The sequence below is a fragment of the Argentina silus genome (genome assembly GCF_951799395.1).
Source record: "Argentina silus genome assembly, chromosome: 13".
Lineage (NCBI taxonomy): Eukaryota > Metazoa > Chordata > Actinopteri > Argentiniformes > Argentinidae > Argentina > Argentina silus.
This window is the reverse complement of record NC_139667.1, coordinates 11850602-11873781: the sequence shown is the minus strand read 5'-3', so window position 1 is coordinate 11873781 and position 23180 is coordinate 11850602. Positions and strand designations below refer to the sequence as shown.

General features: G+C 43.4%; 4 protein-coding genes across 5 annotated transcripts in view; 2 read left to right on the top strand and 2 right to left on the bottom strand.

The window, feature by feature from the left end:
* Positions 1 to 297: 297 nt before the first annotated feature.
* Positions 298 to 4086, top strand: LOC310814236 (TOG array regulator of axonemal microtubules protein 2-like; the record flags this gene model as incomplete). The annotated part of the gene is made up of 8 exons (XM_083683535.1): positions 298 to 509; positions 644 to 802; positions 1551 to 1665; positions 1863 to 1954; positions 2338 to 2599; positions 3082 to 3298; positions 3571 to 3657; positions 3828 to 4086. The coding sequence occupies 8 exons, from the start codon at positions 298 to 300 to the stop codon at positions 4079 to 4081; spliced, it is 1398 nt and encodes a 465-aa protein (XP_083539661.1). The 3' UTR covers positions 4082 to 4086.
* A 705-nt stretch (positions 4087 to 4791) lies between these two features.
* On the bottom strand, positions 4792 to 9481 carry LOC310814234 (photoreceptor cilium actin regulator-like; the record flags this gene model as incomplete). Its single annotated transcript, XM_083683533.1, has 2 exons — positions 4792 to 4915; positions 5964 to 9481. 2 exons carry the CDS (start codon positions 9479 to 9481, stop codon positions 4792 to 4794), a joined length of 3642 nt encoding a protein of 1213 aa, XP_083539659.1.
* Positions 9482 to 11657: 2176 nt separating this feature from the next.
* Positions 11658 to 18003, bottom strand: olfcb1 (olfactory receptor C family, b1). The gene is made up of 6 exons (XM_083683116.1): positions 17617 to 18003; positions 16615 to 16903; positions 15423 to 16283; positions 15074 to 15286; positions 14195 to 14312; positions 11658 to 14056 (listed from the first exon to the last, which is right to left on the bottom strand). Exons 1-6 carry the CDS (start codon positions 17808 to 17810, stop codon positions 12942 to 12944), a joined length of 2790 nt encoding a protein of 929 aa, XP_083539242.1. The 5' UTR covers positions 17811 to 18003; the 3' UTR covers positions 11658 to 12941.
* A 2564-nt stretch (positions 18004 to 20567) lies between these two features.
* LOC310814118 (CAP-Gly domain-containing linker protein 4) overlaps positions 20568 to 23180 on the top strand; it is a 31679-nt gene continuing 29066 nt past the window's right edge. For both annotated transcript variants that reach the window (XM_083683409.1, XM_083683408.1), the window contains exon 1: positions 20568 to 20669. The gene's annotated coding sequence lies outside the window, so the exon portion shown is untranslated. The remainder of the gene's footprint in view (positions 20670 to 23180) is intronic.

The window sequence follows — 23180 nt, the reverse complement described above, 5'->3', positions numbered from 1 at the left end:
CTCTGTGTCCCCCAGGGAGGTCAAACAGCAATGTTTATCTACGCTGCATACACTTGCAAGCTGCCACCCTGATGTTCTTCAAACCAAGCTACACCAAGCAACTGAGATGGTCACTCAAGAGGTGGGGCTACTGGAATGTAGTCACCATCTCTCTCTCTCCCTCTCTCTCTCTCTCTCCCTCGTTCTTTCGCTGCAACATTTCTGTGCCGGTATATATCAGCACAGTTTCTTTTTGGTTGATTCTTTCCTTCTCTCTCTCAGGTCCTTTGTTTGCGTTCGGGCGTCTCTAGGGCAGCCATGCGGACTCTGGAGGCTGTGTTCAGGGGAGTCGGAGCCCAGAGAGGGACGATGCTGGACGGGGAGCTGGAGGGGGTGAGCAGGGTCTTGCTGCTCCGGTTGGGGGACTCCAGTGACTTCCTGAGGGAGGGGGCGCAAAGAGCCCTGAGGGCGGCGGTGGAGGTGGCCACCCCTGCACGGACCCTCTCCACCCTCATCACGACAGGCGCTAGGTATCTCCAAAACGGATAGCTGCCTAGTCACTGACAAACTGAAATGGCGACCATCTCAACATGTTTGGGTGTGGTTAGTCATTACCGCGCTGTGTCCGATCATAATTCGAAACCTCTCTCTTTGCCTGTTCCAGCCACAGGAACCCAGCTTCCCGGTGTGGTGCAGCTGAACTGATGTCCTTTGTGTTGGAGCGGGAAGGGGCAGATAAGGTCCTGGAGGGGCCACGAGGGGGACAGGAACTACTGCTCCAGGCCAGTGTCACCCTGGCTCAAGACCCCCAACAAGACACCAGGTTATGATAGTCCCGGTTCTCTCACGTCAGACACAAATGACAGACGCTCCCGGCTAACCGTCTGTGCATTCATTGGCTTTGGTGTCCTATAGACGGGGACAGGAGGGACGTGCACACACTGGAAATCAGGCTGTTGTTATTCCTCTTTTTCTGATTCCTCCATATCATTCTGAATTCCACCCACTTGTGATTTGTCTATCTGTAGACACCGTCCCCATAAGATTTTTTTCTCCCGTCTCGAACTTCTCCAGACATCCCGCATTAGCTGGTACAGATAGCTCAAATCACCCCACTACTATTGAAGTATTTAACATTAACACTTTTATATGAAAATGAAGGACACCCAAAATGCACCTGTGACATAAATGGAACAGAGATTCTTAACCACAATTGGACTCTGGTTGAAAACAGTTGAAAAAAATTACAATTATTCTATAATTCTCTCAGTTTTATCCCTAAGATTTAGAGAAGATGTCTGCAGATGTCATGCATACAGTAGTGCGTAGCTCAAACAATCTGTACTTGCCACATGAGTTTTTACCGGGTGTGTTTATTTCCTTGTGCTGGAATTACTGGAATAGAGCTTTACTTGGGACTTCCCTGCAGTGTTTTCTTTCAGAACATAGTTGCAGAGTTAAACATGTCGCTTAACTGGATCTTTAACAAGATAGGCTGCTATCTTATCATATGAAATGGACACAAGTATGCATACAATGTTTTCTGGTAAAACATGCTTTGTTCAATGCAGATTCTATGGCCGTCGCATGCTTTTCCTCCTGCTCCTCCACCCCAAGTCTGACACACTGGCACAAAAATGTCTCAACTCCCATGACCTGCATTTCCTCATGTCTCTACAGAACAAAGTGAGTTTATACTGGAGGGCATAGTCTAGTGTGAATAGAGATGGACACACACACACACATGCATGCACGCACGTACACACAGACACAGACACAGACACACACACACACACACACACACACACACACACACACACACACACACACACACACAATTCCAGGACCATCTCTACTTCATATCAAGTCACATTATGGTCCAGACAGGTGATCCCAGGCCAGAGTTATGTGTCAGAAGGCCATCCAGGGGCAGCTTCTGTGTGAGCACCGTGTCCAAAGCACAGGCCAACAGAGGGTGAGAATCCCTGCTCTGATTACAATATCATGTGCTGTAACTGCAATTACTGATACTTGTCTCAAACACAATCAGCAAAAACGCTGAAGGCTCTGGAAACATATTCCTCAAAATTCATTCTTTGCGATAGATGATTTCTAGCAGTTCTTAGAACATACAGATCATTATTGAGAATTCTTAAAGAGATGATAGGGGGTTCTTCGTGACTATGTATGTCTGTATTTTTGTGACTTGGCCTCAGTGGAATTCCCATGCACACACACACCGACTGCGGACGTGCGACGTCTTTCACTTGTATAGACAGTAAGCGTCAATCCAATGTTTTTCAAGTCGATCACCCTCTATTGCTTCTCTACCTCCACTCTGTGTCGATGCTACTCAAGTGAGGCCTCCGTAGCCTCTAGCCCTGTCGAGTGTGAGGCAAAGCATGGAGTTGGGCTAGTACAGGACCAGTGCCCGGGCCGGGGCCGGGGTCGGAGGCGTCTGAGGGAGGCTGTTGTACGTTCCCTATGGATAGCCGCAGGGCTAGAAGAGCTCCAGACCCTGCTGGAGGCCAGTGAAACCCCACAGCGCTCTAGAGGAGTAGCTCTACTCCTGGAGCTCAGCTTCCAGCACCCACAGCTCATCTCTGCTAACATGACTCAGGTGAGAGAGACAGGGTCCTCCTTTGCCCACTGTATGAGTGAGCAGATACATGGTTATAAGGTTCTGCAGGTATGGATAGTACTGTTATTAATGCAGTTTGAATGCACTCATTGTAAGTTGCTCTGGATAAGAGCGTCTGCTAAATGACTAAAATGTAAAAAAACAACAAATAAAAACAACATATAATGCGATTGATATACTTAAATAAAACAAAACTGCATATTTGATTCGAATTGGCCCCCAGTGGAATGGTTTATCATTATAGCTAAGAATGTGTGAATTAATTAACCACGTGTGACATTATTAACTGCAGTTAGGCTTGTATGCACCCAAATCTAATGTGTGTGTACAGTATTTACATTTTGCAGATGATAGTCATAGACAGGGAGTTTCTTGATACGATCGATTATGTGTTTCCACTTAATACTGTACCTCATACCAGTTTGAACTGACTGCCTTTGTTCTCTCCCTGAGAGTTCCAGATATGGGAATGGTTCGGTTCCTATCTTCAGGACCCAGACAAGAACATGTGCCTATTGGCTCTTGGCACAGCGACCCTCATCATGCCATTGGTCCGTGAAGGCCTCAGTCCCATCGTGCCTTCTGTTGTCAATGTTGTACTAGAGCATGTTGGCTCTGAACATCCTGACACCTCCCCTGCTGCTGAGAGGCTGCTGGATGCCCTCACAGCCCACTGCGGTCAGTACTGTCTACTAACACAGCAAGTAACTATCAGAACTAGTACAGTAACTATCAGAACTAGTAGAGTAACTATCAGAACTAGTACAGTAATTGCAACAAGGATGCATGATAATATAAAACAATTCAAATGTACACTATATGATAGGTGTCATAACAGTGTTATTACAGTATGACTCTGAATTTAAGGTTTATCATTGACTGATGATAACAGCACACTCACACAGTTGTCTGTGTCAACATGATGCTAACTCTATTATCACGTCCCCTAGACCAAACGTTGTTGATGCAGACATTGGCATGCAAAGTGCAATGTAGCAGAGGCAAAGTGATGCAAGTAGTCATGAAGAGACTGGTAGGTGAGTCACACCCTGTACAATTTGCAGTAAATGAACAATAACAGCTGTAGTAGTGGGTCAATTGAGATTTATGGGCATTGCTTATTGCACGGGTAAGGAAGGGGTGCTCATAACGAGATTTCTAACTGGAAAACCAGCCCCAAAAAATGTCCTTCCTCTTTCTTACAAAGCTCTTGTCAAATCCTTGGCCCCTGTCAACCCTGCTGTTGTGGTGAGCCACACCCTCCCTGCTCTCTGGCAGCTGGTTGACCAACTGACGGGAACTCAGGGCACTGCTGAGGATCTGTGGAATGCAGGAAGTGAACTTGGGTTGGCTCTAAGGACAACATTCCCTGACAAACTACAGGCCAGCGCTGACACTAAAACACCTGCAGAGAATGCTGCATTACAGGAGCTACTGCAGACCCATATTACTGGGACGTGAACAAGACCATTTTGACCAGTTTTGATTGAATTCCATGACATAAATTGATACGGTATGAGGCAAAACTGAAGCCTGTGCAGACATGCACATTTTTATTGGGAAACACAAATGTAGAAAAAAACATAGAAATTAAAATAGAAATAGAATACTGAACTACACTTAAGTTCTGGGGCAGTTAAAAAATCACATTTTGAACAGCTTTTAGTCCAAATCATAACATGAAGGTTGTATGTCTCAATCTTGTTTGATAGGTAATATCGTTGGTATAATCTTCTAATGTTGATTTGGTCGAAGTTGATGCGAGTGTGTTTTATTTATTCCGTCCTCAAGTTAAATTGCCTACAGTAATCCCATTTAATACATTTTCACCTGTAATTTAAGGCAAACATGTTGTTTTACATATCCATATTCTACAATAATACAGGTTATTATGTAATTATATTGATTAACTCTTAGTGTGGAGCCAATTGATGAATTATTATCACATATGTAAACATACTGTATACTGTGCATGTATGTTTGTTGACATTCATTTCTGAACATATTCTTTGAAAGTAAGCACACCACACACACGTGGGTAGTGGGTAGTGGTTCCACTGGTAAAGAAGCTTTCTTCAAATTAGCACTTCTCCTTCTTCCCATTGGAAAAAAGTCTTAAATATTTAAAGGCCTGCTAATCCATAATCCAACTTGGTCCTTCACCAGCCCCCTCATTCACGCTGTAAGGCCTGACCCACAATGCACAGGTCCGGGTGCGAAGCAGAGCGTGTAGTCGTTCTGAGATCCGATTGGCTTTCCCATAGCTCTTCCTCTCTGGTTGGCTCATCCTCCAGCCTATGGGAGTGAAGTGAATAGGTAGTTTAGGAGATTAGAGAAATGGGCCAGGTGGGTCAGCACTAGTTAGCACAAGGCAAAATGAACTGTTGTGAGTCACAGAGAACTAATGCAATTACGCAAAAGGGATAAGCTAGTTAGCCTAGGGCAGAAAGGGTTGTGTAAAGTACTGTCAACTACCTGGAGAATACAGATGGTACACAAAAACCCAGTTGTATGACTTCACAATGCCATACAGTATGTGTGTATGTTTAATCATATCCTGTGAAGTCTGAGGTGATTTTACATAACAGCATCAGTTTTAGTTGAATGTTAGAACGTTGTATGTCATATTTCACAGACAAAGTTGGGTGGATACGTGCCACAGGATATGGTTGATTCAATAAAAACAGATTACTCTGAGCTTGTTATCTTAAAGAGATGGATCTTAAATATGCATGTTAGACATAGGTACAGTACAGCATTAGATTACCAAAAACTTGATAAAATACTACAGTATGATGGTCAGACCAACAAATGGCTTTACATAATACTGCAACATCTTGTACATCAGTCTCAGATGATGTATAATCATGCTGTAATCTCCTTATGGTACTTTCATTTTTTAATGCAAAGCTCCCCTCTCTATCCTCTCCTTGACCTCATTTCACCCTCCCCTGTTGCATGTCACCATGCATCACAGGACATTCGATAATGATCTGGTCATTTGTTTTTGTCATTTTGCTTACACATTATTTAACACATTATATTTTGGCAAACTAACCGTTTTCTTTGCATACCTTATCGCTATACAACACAAGTAAGACAGAGAATCTGCTGATTTTGTTTGTTTGTTGCTCTGTTATTTTCGTTTAGGTCCCATATTCATAGAGTTCTATCTATTTGCTATATAAGCAAAAGTAATTTCTAGGATCATAATTTAGTTTCTTGTATAATCATTTGGTATAGAGGAAAGCTGGTTTCACATTAGTTTGAAACCCCCTACACACTGTATTTATTCATTTGTTTACCATTTACCAGATTTAGAGAGAAGGACATTAACACTCACCCTTGTATGCTGATAGCTGGCTCACTCCCACAAGTCTCTGCCACTGATTTGGTGGGTGTTCGGGGAGGCAGGCTTAGACTGGGCCTCCGGTCTGATTGACTGCGTCGGATAAAAGGCTGGGGTCCGCGTACTGACATTGGGAGCCTTCCACGGTCTCCCCAGGGGCGTGGGAGAACACAGCCACCCGAAGAGGCCCAAGCCTGGGGAGGCCGGGGCACCGGGCAAGGCTGGGCCTCAAATAGTGAGGGTGAGGCCGGGCAGAAAACAGAGCGAGCATTACTGACCAGCTTCAAGATACTGGATCCCCCTATGGTGGAGTCCTCACTACTGTTCTCCCGCGCCCATCTCTGTACTCTTGGGGAGGCTGGGGGCGAGGGTGCCTTCTCCCGAGCCCATCTCTGTAGTCTTGGGGAGGCTGGGGGTGAGGGTGCCTTCTCCCGTGACCATCTTTGTAATTTGGGGGAGGCTGGAGGTGAGGGTGCCTTGAAAAAGTATGTGGAGGCAGAGCTTGGGTTTGGAGTCACTTCTCGCTTTACCGTAGGTGGGCTTGGCAGTCTCCGTTGAAGTGGTGGTGGGTTGGGGAGTTTGCAAATGACAGAAGGGCTGGTTGGGGATGGAGGGGTTGGCTGCCTTTTGAATGTGGGGGGACTGGGGAGTCTTCGATGCAAGGAGCTAGGGGTTGATGGAGTGGAGGGCAGCATTCGGGATCTGGACACAGGTGGGGTGGCGGGTGGTTGGCTACTAACAACTGGGATTGGAGGCACTGTCTCAGGAGGTCTGTTGCCTCCATGTCCCCCTCCCAAACCTGCTCGATTAGGAGAGGGCTTCCTAGGCACAGGGTCGGCCTGAGGCTTCTCCATAGGAGATTCTGAGGAGTGCTGCAGGTGAATGATCTTCCGGGCTTGCTTGTAGAGAGTGGCAGCCTCCTCTGTCTCTGGATCTACCTCTGGCTGAGCCTCATGTTGGCCTATTCTGGAACTAGCAGAAATTTCCTGCCATCCAGTTCGGGCAGGAGACATGCTCTTCGAGCCCTGTGGCAGGCTGCCTCTGCTAGGCAACACATTCACCGACGGCATGGAGGCCCGTAGCTTCTGAGATACTATAGCCCTCTTGGGAACAGGAGAACGACCCCTACTTGCAATCCCATCATCTGCGCCACTAACTGAGAGGCTCTGTGCACCCTCAAAAGAATTGTCCATCAAGACCTCAAGAGGCGGGGGCGGCAGATTATCCAGGTCCAAGTCATCTGTTTTCTCAGACAATGTGTACTCTGTCCTATAGCTGCTGACCCCACTGCTGAGCACAGCCTCTATATTTCCTACACCGGGCATGACAGGGACACCACATTTTTGAACCCCTCTGAGAGGCCCCAATACTTTGGATGGCTCTTGTTTAGGCTCGTCCACCCCTTGACTGAAGGTGTCGATGAGCCTTTTGACAGAATTTCTGCCCCGGTACAGTCCTGTGGGCTGATGACTTGACAATGGAGGGCTAGGAGGTGGGGTGGCTACAGGTGCGGTGACTACAGGTGGGGTGGCTTTTAAAGGCCCCTTGGCTGTTTTCTTGTCTTTCTTTTTCTTTTCTTCCTCCATGTCCTTGCCTGCCTGTTCTCCAGTGTTACGCCTCATAAGCCCTGCCTGGTCCTTAATTGGAATAGAGTTGTTATTCTTCCCCACTGAAGGACGTAGACGATTGGACCCAGGAGATTGTGCAGTATCTCCTTGACTTTGTTTAGGGGGATTTGTCTTGGTATTTCCCCCAGTCTTGCCTTTGCTCATCCTCTCTAGTCTATGACTCAGATCCCTCTGCGTCCTCTCTAGCTCAAGCAGTGTTGGATCTTCAGTTTTGCTACGGAGGGATTCTGCCGACCGTGAACGGCACTCTTTGGTGGCAGGGGTCTTTTTAACTGTCCTGCGAACAGGGGCTGCAGTCTGCGGCCTTTTTGGTGACTGCTCCCCCTCCGTCCACTGGTGTCTACTAGTCTTTGGGCTGTCTGTTAGCTTGGTTCTGGCACTGACACCTTGTGAGGGAACAAATCGAATGCGACCGCTTATGGCATCTTTCATTTTCAGGGTCATCTCCACATTTTGAGGGTTCTCTATGCGCTTGGGCGGCAAGCGGCGTGGTTGCTGGTTAGGGTTAGCTGGTGAGGAGCGTTTCCTGCCACTCCCTTCATTGTCTTCCCCCTCTTCATCCCCCTCATCATCATCTTCCTCTTCCTCCCCATCATCTAAAGAGGCTGATCCTAACAGTGACTCTGTGTCTTTCTGCTCTTTAGCTGTAGTGATACAGGCAGAGTCTATTGAGTTAAGGGAGATGCTGGGACTAATTTTTTTATTAAGTTTTCGCCTTGATGCTCCCTGCCTGACTGGGGTGGTATTACTGTCCTTTGGACTGCAGGGAATGTTTCGGTTGGTTCCTGTGGACTCACTGCTCCAGCGCCGGTGTCGTCTTTCAGAACCAGCTAGTGACTCACTCTCAGCCCCTATACCACTGTCCTCACTGAACAATGCAGAGTCCTCTGGTCCGGGCTTGCGGAGTGAGGCAGCCTCAATACGGGTCAACAACTGCATTAGCCGTGCCTCTGTCACGCGCTTGGCTTTCAATTTCTCCTCCAAAAGCTCAGAGACAGAGGCAAAGTACTCAGCCGCCTCCTCCAGAGCAGAGTCCCCAATTCCACCAACAGACTGGCCTACATTTCGCATCCTCTGGGTGGTGTACTGAAGTAGCTGGTGTAAGAGGTCCGGTGGAGGCTCCGCATTGGTGGATCCAGATTTGGAAGGGGTGGATAAGTTTTGCATTTGGCTTGGCCAGGCAAGATGCTCCCCATTCTCCTTTAAGAGTTTTTCACCCTCGTCGGCCATCTCCTCCAGCCCCCGGTTGATTCCCTCATAACGCATGGCCATAAAGGCCACCATAGGCTGCACAGACACCTGGGTTTGGGTCGCCTGGTCCAGTAGCCCCAGTAGAACTTCATATTTGGTGATGCTAGGGTTCAAAAAGGCATAGGCAGCCTGGTGAGCTTTCACTAAAGGTTCCGGAAAGTCCACTTTTTCCTCCACAATGAGTGTTTTTTTCTCCTTTTCTTTCTTTTTGGACTGTTTCACACCTTTGCCATTCTTCTTTGGTTTCCGTCCACCCTTTTTATCAGCCGCATCCTGCTTATCTCCTTGTTTATCTTTTCCATGTGACCCAGTGTTGATATCCATCTCTTGAGCCCCCAGTGTGTCCAAAATAACCACCTCTGGGACCAACTCAGGCAGGGATGGTCTCTTTTTCTGTGGGGTTGAAGGAGCTTCCCTCTGAGAGGAGTGGGTCTTCCCAGTTGATCTCATTTCCCTGCCTCCCCTCTCCAACATTTCCCCATCTGTCTCACCGGCTCCGTTGGAGCCTCCACTCACCCCATCATCGGACTGGGACTCCCCTGGGCTCTCTTGAGTCACTGGCAGCAGTGTCCTGCCCTTCCAAAAGGGGCCCTGGGTTCCAAAGTTATTACCTTTTGACGGGGAACAGCCCATTGTGGCAGCTCAATTGACGTTTAAATCCTCAATGCACAAACTTGGTCCAACTCTTGAGATCCTACAAAGAAAAAAATGTCACAGGTCCTCAGCCACCAGCTGCACCTGTCATTTTCAGATGGCTCAGATCCCTGACCAAGTCACTGAGACTGGCAGGTTTCCTTTATCCTTACAAAAAATATGTCACCCAAAACAAAACAGTGATAAATCCATTTCAAAAGTGTGACATTTATCTACCTACCCTAGACAAGTTAAAAAAGACAAATCCATGTGTCTATTTTCATTTTTCTCTGTATATTCTCTTGTGGCTTGTTCTACGAAACAACATCCCTCTGTACCTTGTAGAGGACGAGCAGCTAAAAGGATTAGAGAGGCTTTGTGTGAACTCCTTAGTGTGCACATATGTCATGTTAAAGCAAAAAAACTCACACACTTATAAGACCTTAAGCTCATTAAGGTAATGAGGGCTGCTTCCAGGTGTCTTTTTATAGCATGCACACCACTATGTCTCTGTTTAGCTCTTCAGTCCAACATGATTGCCAAAGGGGAGAGCATTCATACAAAGACAAAAACAAGAGTACTTGGCATTGGTCAAATGAGCTGAATGCTCAAACTAATTCCTATATTCACATTGTTATTTCAGAGTTATTTCACATTTTGGGTTTCCAATTTCAACTCTCAGGACAGTTAAAGGGGCAATCTGGGATTGGTATATCCATGTTTTGACATCTCAATAAGATACTTTAAATAGCCATTGATTCTTGAAGAATGTATCTTATAAATGCCTCATGAGATTAGTTAATGTGTCTTGCTCCATCAGAACCCAAAATATAAGATTGTTTTACTCCATTGTTTGTAAACAATGTAATTGTAAACACACATTTTATATCTTAAAAACATGGTTAAAACTATGATTTTCATCTCATAGATGGTCAGTCCTTGCATCCATAATCTCATATCCTAGAAACTCAACTCTTGATTCACATTCTGGGGGCACAAGATGTAAAAAGTGCTGTCCGAAGTTGTAAACAAGTCCACACCCCTTGAAACATTTAACACTCCATGACCCTCCTCCTCTGCCCATGTGATTGTTTACAAACTGATGTGCACGCATTGCACAAAATGATGGTGAGCAGTGTGCATTCAATTATATATATTTTTAAATAATTGAGCTCCATTTGAAGCACGCCTCTCCCTCCATCAGTAGAATCTGTATGTCTCTGGTGAAATTCACTGGATGCACCACCTCCCATCATTAATTTTCGATGGGTACGCCGTCAGACTCATCCTCATCTGCAGTTTGTTCCACATTACATTCTTAATTGTAACTCTACACATATCAACTTGTATTCTACAGTTATATTACAATCACTAATTAAGGGATTATTTGAGCCCAAAACCCACATTTATTTGAAAGGTATCAACTTGAAGTGACAAAACTTCTAGCATGATATTTTGGACTAGTGTAGTCCCTCAGCTCCAGTTGTTTTGGAAAATGTAATGACAACAGGGGATTCATTACTTGATTGACAGGATTACATCTGCTGTGCGTGGGAGAGAGAGGGAGAGAGAAAGAGAGAGCACTGCACGACAGAGGTATTTCTTAATATCCTTGCTTCCGTCTCTCTGTGTGAAGTCTTTGTTATGGCCTAGTTGTTACTGTTACTGGTGACTGCACTGTTTCACTTTGTAAAGCCTCTAAAGCTTTGTGAAATAAAGTTTGAGTTCATTGAGGTAGAGGGTAAAGCCTATCTTACTTTAAATAGTCTCACTGCAGCGAATAACCATGGCCAAAATACCTGCACCACCTAATGTCCTAACACACACACCTCCCAGGAGGGCTCTATTATTAGAAGGGCCAGATAGGGGCACACAACTGCTATTCTTCTCTTTCTCAATCAGTTCTTTTTCAGCCTGATCTGGACCAAAATATCCCTTTAGACACGGCTCACTCTAAAAATTTGTTTATATTACTTTTTTACCAAACCTGGGTTCACCCAAAAGGTAAAGTGCATTTTGGGGTTACTTAGCAACTTGCAGCAGACTCTGAATAAAAGTGAAAGGAATCATACGATGCCAAGAGATTGTGCTCTGATGTCTTCTAAGGTCAACAATACTACATGCCAGACTAGCAATAGGACATCCTTTTAAGAAGTACTCAAAACATGAACTTTTTAATACTTTATTTTAAAACATTAACTTTTATGCTCATACTCACAGGAAATTGTTATCTATATAATACTTTCTTGTTTTTACATATTAGAGGTCTGTTTAGAGACATCATTCATGAATCTACAGTTGGCTACATGGAAATCAGTAACAAATACTATCCATCCTATTGTTAACTTTAAGGCACAAAAATAATGATTCTTTTGATACATATTTTAACAATCACATATTTTGACAATCTAGAAGCTGAGTGAAAAGGAAGATACCCTATAAGGAATTTCAAAAGCAATAATGATTTGGATAATAATCAGAACCACAAAGATAATGTTTTTGAGTAAGTAAAAGCTGATGATTATCTTCCTCTTTAGTCTCCATACATACGAGCACATTCATGCTTACAAATGTTGTGTCATTACAACATATTACATTAATTGTCTTTACATCTAAAAACCAGTGATATAAAAACATAAGCTGATATACATTTGATCAATTTGTCGAGTCACATCATTATACATTAATTCAACTTCAGATAATGTGTGCAAGTTTGCATGTTTGTGTGAATCGTGAAATCTACAAATATCTCAGCTTAAAATACAACCCTAAATAATCGTAACACTTAAAGCCCATGTGAAGACTATGGAATAAAACACTGAAGAATAGAGGACGGGTCAAAAATGAGACATACATTTATTTCCAATAATGGAAATAACAATAATAACAGTTGTGATCATGATGAATCGAACTCAACACAAGTGGTCACATGACTAACTAACACAAATTAACATTACATTATATCTGACTACAAAAGATATTTCATGGTTAATAATGGCTGATAATGATTTGCTCATCCCTGTGTGACTCAATCATATCGGATCCTACTCTGTGATAACCTGGTCACGATTATGTTGTGCTGTTTTAATAGAACCTTTATCTAGCGCACAACTTCACATTAATGCACATAGGAAGAATGAGAATACAGTATCAACAAAACAACCAATTTAACAGTTTCAAAGCAACATATGATGGTAAGTTTTAACCATACGTTAACATGCGTCAAGGACAACACTGGAGAATGGTGCCCGTCACAGGCCTATCCCAAAACTCAAAGAATTTCTTGCTGTCAACAAGTTTCAACAAAGGACAAGGTGTGAGATACATTACAATCGCAAAGGAATTGACGAATGGTGAGGGTGAGATTTCTTCAGGATGTCTGCCAGGCTCATTCAACTGTAAAAAGGTATACACATTTAAATCAAGGCTGGTGCCACCAAAATCTATCTACACATGTATTTCAAATGGACAATGTCCGAGGTCTTTTCCTTATTTGTGGGGATGAGTCCTTATTCATTGATGCATTAAATTTAGCAACAAATGACCCAAAAGACTCAATAGATTTTTCCTCAAAATCTACTGAATTGATAGTGGTCACTGCAGCCGGCAACTCGTTGGAGTCTGCTCCAGAGCTATACGATCTCCTCAAGTCCTCTAGTGCTGAGTTGGTGGAGGTAATGGAAAATATCCGCACTCGGTCCATGTATGACTTAGTGGTGTTGTCCTTCTTGCAGAGGATCATGTAGCACTTGGGTATGAAGTGGCAGAAAATTATGCCAAAGTTGGAGACAACGATAGCGGAGGCCTGGACCACTGAACGCTGCTGGATCTTGGTGACATAAATGGGGATAAAACAGACCCAGACAAACAGGTAGATGACCATGCTGAAGATGATGTAGCCTGTTTCGTTGAATCGCTGTGGGACCTTCCTGCCTTTGAGGGCCAGAATGAAGCAGACAAAGGCTAGCAGAGCGGTGTAGCTTAGCATGAACCCAAAGCCCCAGTTAGACCCTTCATTGCACTGAAGCTGAATGTCCATGCTCTGTTCTGAAGTGTGGGTTTCAACCTTTGGAGAGTCAAAAATCAGCCAGAAGAGGCAGATTAGCCCTTGGATAGCCGTTCCACAAACTATAATAACACTGCGCTTATATAGCTTTTTCAGCCTATGCTGTTGATGTTGGTCCATAAGGAAGGCAAGGAAGGTACGGAAGGCCTTTACTAAGATGCAAGAGACAGACAGCGTAAACCCAAGGCCATACATGGTCTGGCGAGATCTGCAGATGTGATCATTAGGTCTGCCAACAAACAATACCACAGCACCAAAGCTAACAGCTAAGCCAGCCATCATGACAAAGCTGACTTCCCCATCGGCTACTTTTACAACAGCGCTCTGGCGATGAATTAAGAAAATTATGAGGACAGCAAATAGTAGCAGAAACCCTATTCCAGTGAAGATGAGCAGGGCAAGAGCAAATGGATGGTCCCATCTTAAGTAGGTTTCTGTCCTTTGTTTGCAATGGGACCACCCTCTCAAAGACCAGGTGCCATTGGGACATTTCTGACAGCTTTGAAGGTCTGTAAAGGAGGGTAGATAATATATAAAAGTCAGAGATTATATTACATTTCACTAGACAGCAATATGAGAAACATAGCTTAGATTCATACATTTCATAATGTGGCCAACCCATAATTGAGGTCCTGCTGCATACTCACTGGAAATATTGGTGTAGTATCCCTCCTCACACATGGTGCAGTTGTAGCAACAATATATCATGGAGATCTTCTTTGCTGTTCCAGGAGGGCATGACTCTGAGCATTTGGACTCAGGAATCTGGCAACAAAGTATATGTTATACTTTTATATTCCCTTTACGTAGATATTATTATCAAGGGTTTATAATAGTTTGTCACATCAGTGGGTAAAGGGGCAATCTGGGATTGGTACATCAATTCTTTTTGAATTAATGATATACTATAGCCGTTGATTCTTGAAGAATATAACTTGTTTTACTCCATTGTTTGTAAACAACGTAATTGTAAACACTGTATAGTATCACAACATTGTAAAAACTATCATTTTGATCCCCTTTAGGGTCAGTTCTTGCATCCATAGTCAATGAATTTGACAGTGGTTAAATTTTTCCAGCCCCGTCCCTCAGCTGTTTACCAAAAAAAGTGCCAGGGTGATCGCTTCATTGTTGTTTGAATCCCAGATTGCCTCTTTAATGCAATTATAAAGCATTAACAACAGTGCATCAACATAAACCCTGTCTTAAGGCAACATTATGTTATACAGTCCTCCCATAATGTTTTAGTCATTGCTGCAATGCCTGTTTGGCAAGAGGAAATGGCAGCATGCACTTGCAGCCTTGATGAGCCAGACAGCATTCTTATCAGGATTATGGATTTAAACAAGCTTCACTGATTGGTCTCTTTGCCAATACAATGTCTGAGTATTTTCTTAGTATTAAAGTTCTCAAGAAGAAAATACATTGGCTAATTTATGGCTTATTCATACTGTATGACTTCCTTGGATTGATTTCCCATCACCCGCTAGCAGTTGTGAAACACTGAACGAAGACCATCCTCTTACTGTTTTATTTGGAGTTCCCCAGTCTATGTCATCCATGTTGACTTCCACAACATTTTTCCTTAGATTATACTGGCCTACAACTCTGAAATGTCTCTCATCTCCTTTCCTGACCCAGCTGATCAAGTCGTAGCCATTCACAAAGTTGCCAGAATTGTCAAAGGAAAACTGGCGGTTGTCAAGAGTAAAGTTAATCTTTTTCAGTTCCTGTAGAAGCTGGAAACAAAGAGAACAATATTCACATGTGAAGTATTATCAAATAAATGTTAAACTGTGTAATTGTAAGGGATAAAAACTACTGGGATGGCATGTGAAAGCAGAGGTCTGAACAGGGAATTTTTACTTTTATTACCTTCCAAGGAGGAAAGTTCCTCTCCCCAGGACAGATAGACTGATTGCATTTGAGCAGGGATCGGAGGGCATAAGCAATTGACCATACGGCCAATTTCTCACCATATGTCAAGTTCAAATTAACGGCATGTGTCAGGAAGTCATCATTTGCCACCTGGGGGTCAGACAGGTTACAGGCCATTTGGGACTTAAACTTGAGTGCATATGGCAAAGGACATAGGGCAGCCGGCTTGCTGTCCAGGCACTCCTTATGCTGTTGTACCTCAGGGGAACACCCGAACCTCAGATCTTTGTACTCCTCAATGAAGTGGTTCACAACTCCTGGTTCAGGTGCCATATTCTGTAGGTACTGCTTGAACCCTGGATTCTGACCCGTGATAAAGCTAAACCCAAAGATTTCCCCGACCATGTTGATCCCCTTCATTGTGGCTAATGGCCGAGACATGGACCAGGCATCACTGGCTATCCAGGTCCTGGTGATTCCCTTCTTGATCATCTCTTCAAACAGCTGCATCACAAGTTGTCCCTTCAGGATGAGCAAGACCACGTGAGCCTTGGAGGATTGAATTCGGTCTGCCACTTCCTGGATCCGACGATTGCTCTCACTGTGGTCCAGGTAATGGGGGAGGACCTCTTGGAAGGCAGTGCATATGTGCACTTTCTCTGCATCTTTCAAAAAGCTCTCTCGAGCTGCTTTGCCATAGTCGTCATCCCCGTATACAACACCCACCCAGTTCCATCCAAAGTGGTCCATGAGCTGGGCTAGTGCATGTGTCTGGTATATATCACTGGGAATGGTGCGCAAGAAGGATGGGAAACGTAGCTTGTCATCCAGCAGTGCTGCAGATGAGGTGGTACTTATCTGGTAGGGAATGGAGAATTTATGAATTATGTTTGTCATTTTGTTAAGTATAACATTTGTTCCTAGTATATGGCCAGTTTGTCTATTCAATGTACTCTGGCATATAGAAATGTGGGACCATTTGTACATTGTAGAATCTACAGTACTGTAGATAAGCCTTATTGAAATATTCAATATTATATTTTGTCTTTGCCAATTATTGTTCTCAGCTACTTTGTATAGGCCCTCTTTGCTAGGTACTGTATACGGCAAATATAAAGGGTTCTGTGGCATTAAGTTTAGGTAGGAACATTATAACACAAAATGAGCTGTACAATAAGCTTTGACTCACTTGAGGAACCATGTAAAGACTCAGAAGCCTGGCCACAGTGATGGACACCTCAGAATAGCGTGCACCAATGATGGCCTTTACTGGTGGTGGTTCAGTGATATCACACTGAATTGACAGGGTGTCATTAATGGCAAGCAGTTTCTCTGTACTCTGGAGAGCCTTAGTGGCATCAGCACATGTGTCACAGATGACATAGCCAAGACGAACCCCCGGAAGAAAATCAGAGTTGTTGATTGTATCAATGGTGTGAATGACAGCCAGGGCTTGAACGAAGGAGAGCAAATTGAAACTGAATCGGAGAACAGATGACATTAACAAATTAATAGCATAAACAGATTGAAAGCTTATCATTTGAAAGCATATAACAAATACAAATACTCAAGGGGAAAATTATGTTTTTTTTAATTTCCCATTTCAACGACAGTATCTTATATCCACCCAATTATTTTATTTACATATTTTCCTTTGAATCAACTGGTTAACAATATTAATGAAAAATAACACTTGAGTATGTGAACCTCAGTGACTCACTTTACAATTGTATCATGTTACCCCAAGCCTCACAATTGGCACCATAACCTTTTGTATATCAAAATCTACCCTTTGCTTCTCAGGAGAATTGCCCTCCTTATTTCCTTGAATTGAGGTCTAGTCTTACAATAACAACATGATTATAACAACTGTCACTGAACAAACCATGCAAATGAACATTCTCTCAATGGCTTTTCTGTAATTTACAGTAGCTATGGACTTGATTATCAATTATGTTTTCTAAGTGAATTATTATAGTCCCACTGAATAGATGAAAGACCTGATTGGAATGTATTTGTCTCGACAATGTATTAATGCACATTGCACTGAAATGTTTCAAAGAGGTTTGAAAATATATCTCAACTGCAACCAATGGATAGTAGGTTCGTAGGTCTTTCATCCATGATTAGTTCTACTATATGACATGACATTTACAGTACTGTACATGGATTTTAGATTACGTCAACTTACTCTGTGCAGTTGAATCTCTCAGGTTGTATTCGCTTGTGCAGGGTCTCCACCTTCGTGTGACAGGGGTTTAGCACCCCAATCAGAACATCGCCTGGAGCCCTAGCCCCACATTTGGACTCAGAGTAATCGCAGCATGTCCCCAAGCCAACCAGTACAAATGCACACAAGGTATACCAATATCCACAGGTGAGCATAATGCACCAGGCAGGAGGTGGTGTGTAATCTCAAAAACAATAGTGAGCCACAGAGGAAATTGTGAACCTGTTCAGTGAGAATCCTTTTCCTTTATAGCCATGACCTCACGAAAGATGTTGGTTCACTTTTAGCATTGAGGTATGTTGTATGCGTGTGAGAAAACTGAATGTAAATTCCTGGAAGGAAATGGGCCATCGAGAATTAGTATGCTAAGAATGTGTTACATTCACCTAAGAGAAAGTAGGTTGATGATAGGAAAGATGTGGTGATTTCACTGAAAGATTCCCTAGCTTTGTGTCACAATCTATTCTTCCCCATTGAGTTTGAATGTGTTTGCACAGTGGCTCACAGTGTGTTGTCATGACATGAGGCCATAAGAAGTTTCACATTTGACTTGGAGGCTAAGACCTCTCACTGTATCTGTCTATCTAGATTTAAGTTAGAAAATCAAAAAAGGTGGGGTGATGAAATATTAACATTGTTTCACAAGTTGAGTTTCCGATGTTGTTTACAGTGTTTCTCCTAGGGTTGTGTTGTCATTGGGCCACGATAACAAGTTTCACAGACTTGAAGGCTGAGACCTCTTCTTACTGTACCAATTTTAACAAAGTCATATTTCCATGTTAATTATTCCTATGGGCTCTACTTATGATTAAACAAGCATATCTATAGTTGTTATTTGGCTTTTGATTAATTGAATGATGGCTAATATTACAGCAATATTACAAAAATAATTTCCCAGGTTTATCAAAGTATTCTTCTGTTGTTCATAAAGTAAACAGAGCGCATACAGGTAAGTCATTATCATAAATTGTTTAACAAACAGTCCTCGTGTTGTGCAACTGGAAGTTAATTCATATTTACTATGAACTTGTGTTTTTTTACAATGGTACTTTCTAGTATTTGTTTGTGAATCCCAAAGTTACCGATAAGTCATTCTTAGGTAATAACCATGTAATTACTCTGTAACTAAGTCATTTTTCAGGCAACTATCAGGTAATTAGGTGACTATAAAATGATGTTGTCAAATTTTCGACTGAATTATTTTCAATAAAACAGAGAAACATTTGAACAATGACGTGTCTTTGGCAAAAGTTTTTTATGAGATAAATGTTAGTATATCAGCATTGGTGGTTGGAGCTCCCATGGTCTTTTCTGCCAGGCGTACCACCCTTTGCAGAACTCGCCTGTCCTGGGCCGTGCTGTTACCGTACCAGACGGTGATGTTGCCAGCCAGGATGCTCTCCACAGCTCCAGAGTAGAAGGACTGAAGGATCCTCCGGGAGACTTTGAATTTCCTCAGCTGCCTGAGATGGAACAGGCGTTGCCTTGCCTTTCCCACCAGTGTACTGGACTGGGTAGTCCAGGTCAGGTCTTCTGTGATGTGGACTCCTAGGTATTTAAAACTGCTCACCCTGTCCACAGCAGTCCCACCAGGGTGTTGTGCTCCTCCAACAACAGGGTGTTGTGCTCTCTCTCTGGTGTCAGGATGTTGTGCTCTCCTGAAGTCCACAATCAGCTCCTTTGTCTTGGAGACATTCAGGATGAGGCTATTCTCCTGACACCAGAGTGACAGGTCCGCCACCTCGTCCAGGTAGGCTTCCTCATTGTTATCTGAGATCAGCCCCACTACAACTGTGTCTGTCCTTCACATCCTTAAACATATCCTTAAACCTATTCCTTAACCCTAAATGTAACATCAGGCCTAACAATTTTAACCTCAACCAAACTTAAGCCTTAATTGAATCAATGATTCCTAAGCCCACGTCTCCCAGACACCTGGGTTTAGTTTTTTGTTGTTGTTGAAAGCAAGAATTCACACATTTGCATATTTTATCCACATAATATCGACAAAACACAGAGAGATTGATATAGGGAAAAAAAGGAAACATGTGATAAAAGAGGTTGAGAGCAGGATCAAAGCCATGCATATATTCTTATTACATTGAAACTCAGAGCACTACAATTATGCCAAGGCTACAGTGTTATGTAGAAAATGGGTTTATTACAAAGCTTGGCAGACGAAGGTAGTAATAATGTAAGAACAAATTATCAATAGTGTTGGGTAATAGTGTTGCTTAATCAATATACAAACCTGGACGAACAGCAAATTCCAACAATATTTCCAGTTTTTCCTTTCGTCCCCTGCTCTCAATTGTGAAAAGACACACAATAAAACTCTTTGCAGTTGAAAAAAATGAAATAAAATCTCCTTGTCGTTAATGTAGAATCTTTTTCAGCTGACTCTTTAAGTGTATGTGAGACAGAGAAGGTCCTACAGAACTTAACATAAATAGAACACTAACATAAACACATTTGGAATGCATCTTAAGGTGCCAGATTTCTTTTAGACATAAAGGTGTGGGGAGGATGGGGGATGGACAGTGTGATACAGGAAACATCTGTGCTGATAGCCAAATGTGCATTATCACTTATTTCATTATAGTTAAGGACCCTAAGTTTTACCAGGTCTGATCTCATTGTCACAGAAAACGTAGGGCCCTTATATTGCATGAGGTGGATTGAAAGCTTGTCTTGTTTAAAACGTTTTTAAACTAACACACACACACACACACACACACACACACACACACACACACACACACACACACACACACACACACACACACACACACACACACACACACACACACACACACACACACACACACACACACACACACACACACACATCACTGTTGACGCTTTTATTTTGAAGGCTGAGGACGGGTTGCAAACCCGGAAGATAAAAAATCTACTGCCTCTGTCAACATCAGCGGCTAATCATGAGTCCAAGCATCCTGAGTCGAACAGGGAGAAAAATCACACAACGGTTACCTTTTCCATAGGGAGAGCAGGTAATCTATATCAATATCATGTGGCTACTATTTGCAAATATCTGCAATGTTGCCTATGTTTTCCTCAGATATGTGCGTTAATGCACCACTCAAACCTGCAGGTGTCTTAGGATAGCTACAGAAGCTAGCTAGCTACTGTCTGTACATTCAGTCGTTTTTTTTTTTTTTTACGTGTTTTAACTGTTATCAACTTGTCATTCATGGAGAATTCTATTAGGGCAGGTTAGATTAAGCTTTCTTTGCATTGCAACTGCACGGGAGTTGAGCCATCCCGTTAGGTTGTCATCGGTTCTCCTTGACTTGTGAGATAGCCACAGTACCTTGATCCGTAGAGTGAACTACTTCACATTCCCAATTGCCCAACGGTGACATTTGACATGACCAATGGCATCAGTAGGCCAATTGCTTTCCCTCACTCCAGGGGGGCTGTTCTTCAACATTGCTGGTTGCTGACCGAAACAATAACCCCATTCTTGACTTGATTCAGTGTGTAGAGCTGGCAAGGTATACTACACACTGAAATCCAGTTTACATTGTTGTTCACCCACCCCACCCCACCCCACCCCAACCCAACCCCCAGAGTCACATGCTTAGCATCAAAGGGAACAGGTGGCAAAGGAAAGGCTCTTCCTTTCTCAGTAGGGCTGGGCAGGATGTGTGCTTAAACAGATCCTGCCACCAGGTTGCCCAGGCATTTGTGCTGTTGTCACTGATGTTGTGCCATTCCGATGAGGAACCTGGACAAGAGAAGTAAGTGGGCAGCTTTGACCTAAGGTTAATTTGTAGCAATATAAGATGTTGACTATTAGCCTGTAGTCTGTATACAAAGTATGTCAACAAAGACTCCTTAAGATCCTCGGCTTTACAAAGTGTTTCTGAATGTGACATAGAGCTTATGGAATATGTCGCTACCAGATATGCAACCCAAAAAAAAAAAAAGGCTGCCTAAAGCTTTCTAAAGTTTTTTGGGATCTATTTTAGTGTGTGTGTCTGTGTCTGTGCCAGCAGAAAGCAGAGGCCTTTACATAAGCTTAATTGCAAAACGAAAAAATAAGCTACAGTATCATCAATAGACCATTGGTGGACCAATAAGCCTTCTATAATGCTCAATGAATGAATCACATATCACTGTCTAGTTGTGGTCACAGTTTGTCACAAATAGCTACAGTAGATAGAATACTTTTAAATTGGAGGACAGCGTTCTTCTTATTAACATAGGCTTCAGAGCAAGATGGTGAGGCTTTGCCCCTGTCTTTTCTGGCAGACCCGCGGGATGATGAAGGGGCTTATTGAGTAAGTGGGCCGGTGCCGTGGGCCTCCCTGCCAAGTTCTGATCCTTGGCAAAGCTGGTTGAGAAGCACATGACCTGAGGAATTCCCCACGTTGCCCTTTAGCAGGGGCAGTAGGCCTAGCGAGCGCCCGCAGACTGTAGGCCAGGCCACACACACATTGTATTTGTATAGGCCTAGCCCCTTTCTTTGACCCTTATTCTTTAGCCAATACAATAGCCTATTGAAACAAACAGAGCACCTTTTGACAGGGTACTGCTTTGATCAAAACAGTGCCCTATACTGAATAGATTGAAATGCATCAAATGCTTGTGTTGGGTTGTCCTTTTTAGTTTTGTGCTATAGGCTATGATATGTCCATGCAGTAGGCTACTGTACATAGCACATTTACAGTACATCTGCCATCCCACTGCTAACTTGTCATCGGCACCCTGTTGCTGTCGGGGGTCCTGTGTGTGTTTGGTCGACATAATGTTTGTTTGTGCAAGCAGTGACCCGATAGCTGCATTCTCCGCATGATAAGTCTTATTGCTGTTGAGTTGCCGGGTGAGAGAGGTCACCATACTCTGGAGGTGATTGACAAGCGGGAGTGATACTCTCTCTTTTTCTCTCTCTCGCTCGCTCCAGGGAGTCAGGAATGCCATGCCACGGGAGTCTGGGCTTTAAATAGCCACATGATTCCAGTCTGGAGATCATCCAGGGCAGGGAAAGCAGAGAGGAGGTGTTTAGTGGCAACTGGAAGAGACACCCCAAGCTTGTTGCTCAGTTTAGGGCTGAGTCTTTCGGACCAAGGGTCCAGGGTACCTGTGCTTCTCTTTGTCATGGAAAACATGGACGACCACAACCCAGAAGAGGGTGAGCAGGAGAGTGAGTGTAGGTGTGGATGGCGAGAGGAGTAATTGGATGGTGGCTGTGTCGTCCTTTCTCTTTCCTTTAGGCTGTCTCTGCCATTTTTAACTATCTCTTCAGAGTTAGTTTCTCTCTCTCGCACACACACACACACACACACACGCACACACACAGGCACGCACACAAACACAATATTCACTAATCGTTAACCTTAGCTCTCATCTTGTGAATAGCCTTTTTCCATTGGGTTGATTGATGTGTTTTGTTTCGGCCTCCACTTGACATTAGCATCTGTGTTTTAAATGTTTTTGTTCTCATGGCTCATTGCTCACGATTCACACTCTGTGTGAAATGTTGACGTCAAGTGGCAAGC

What these genes read in the sequence shown, in the direction of transcription:
- olfcb1 (XM_083683116.1), bottom strand. Translation starts at nt 17,810, where the DNA reads ATGCTCACCTGTGGATATTGGTATACCTTGTGTGCATTTGTACTGGTT. An exon ending in GTCTTTACATGGTTCCTCAA is followed by an intron (nt 16,284 to 16,614) that starts GTGAGTCAAAGC and finishes ATTCCCTACCAG; the next exon opens with ATAAGTACCACCTCATCTGC. An exon ending in GGGGAACTCCAAATAAAACA is followed by an intron (nt 14,313 to 15,073) that starts GTAAGAGGATGG and finishes CTTTGTTGCCAG; the next exon opens with ATTCCTGAGTCCAAATGCTC.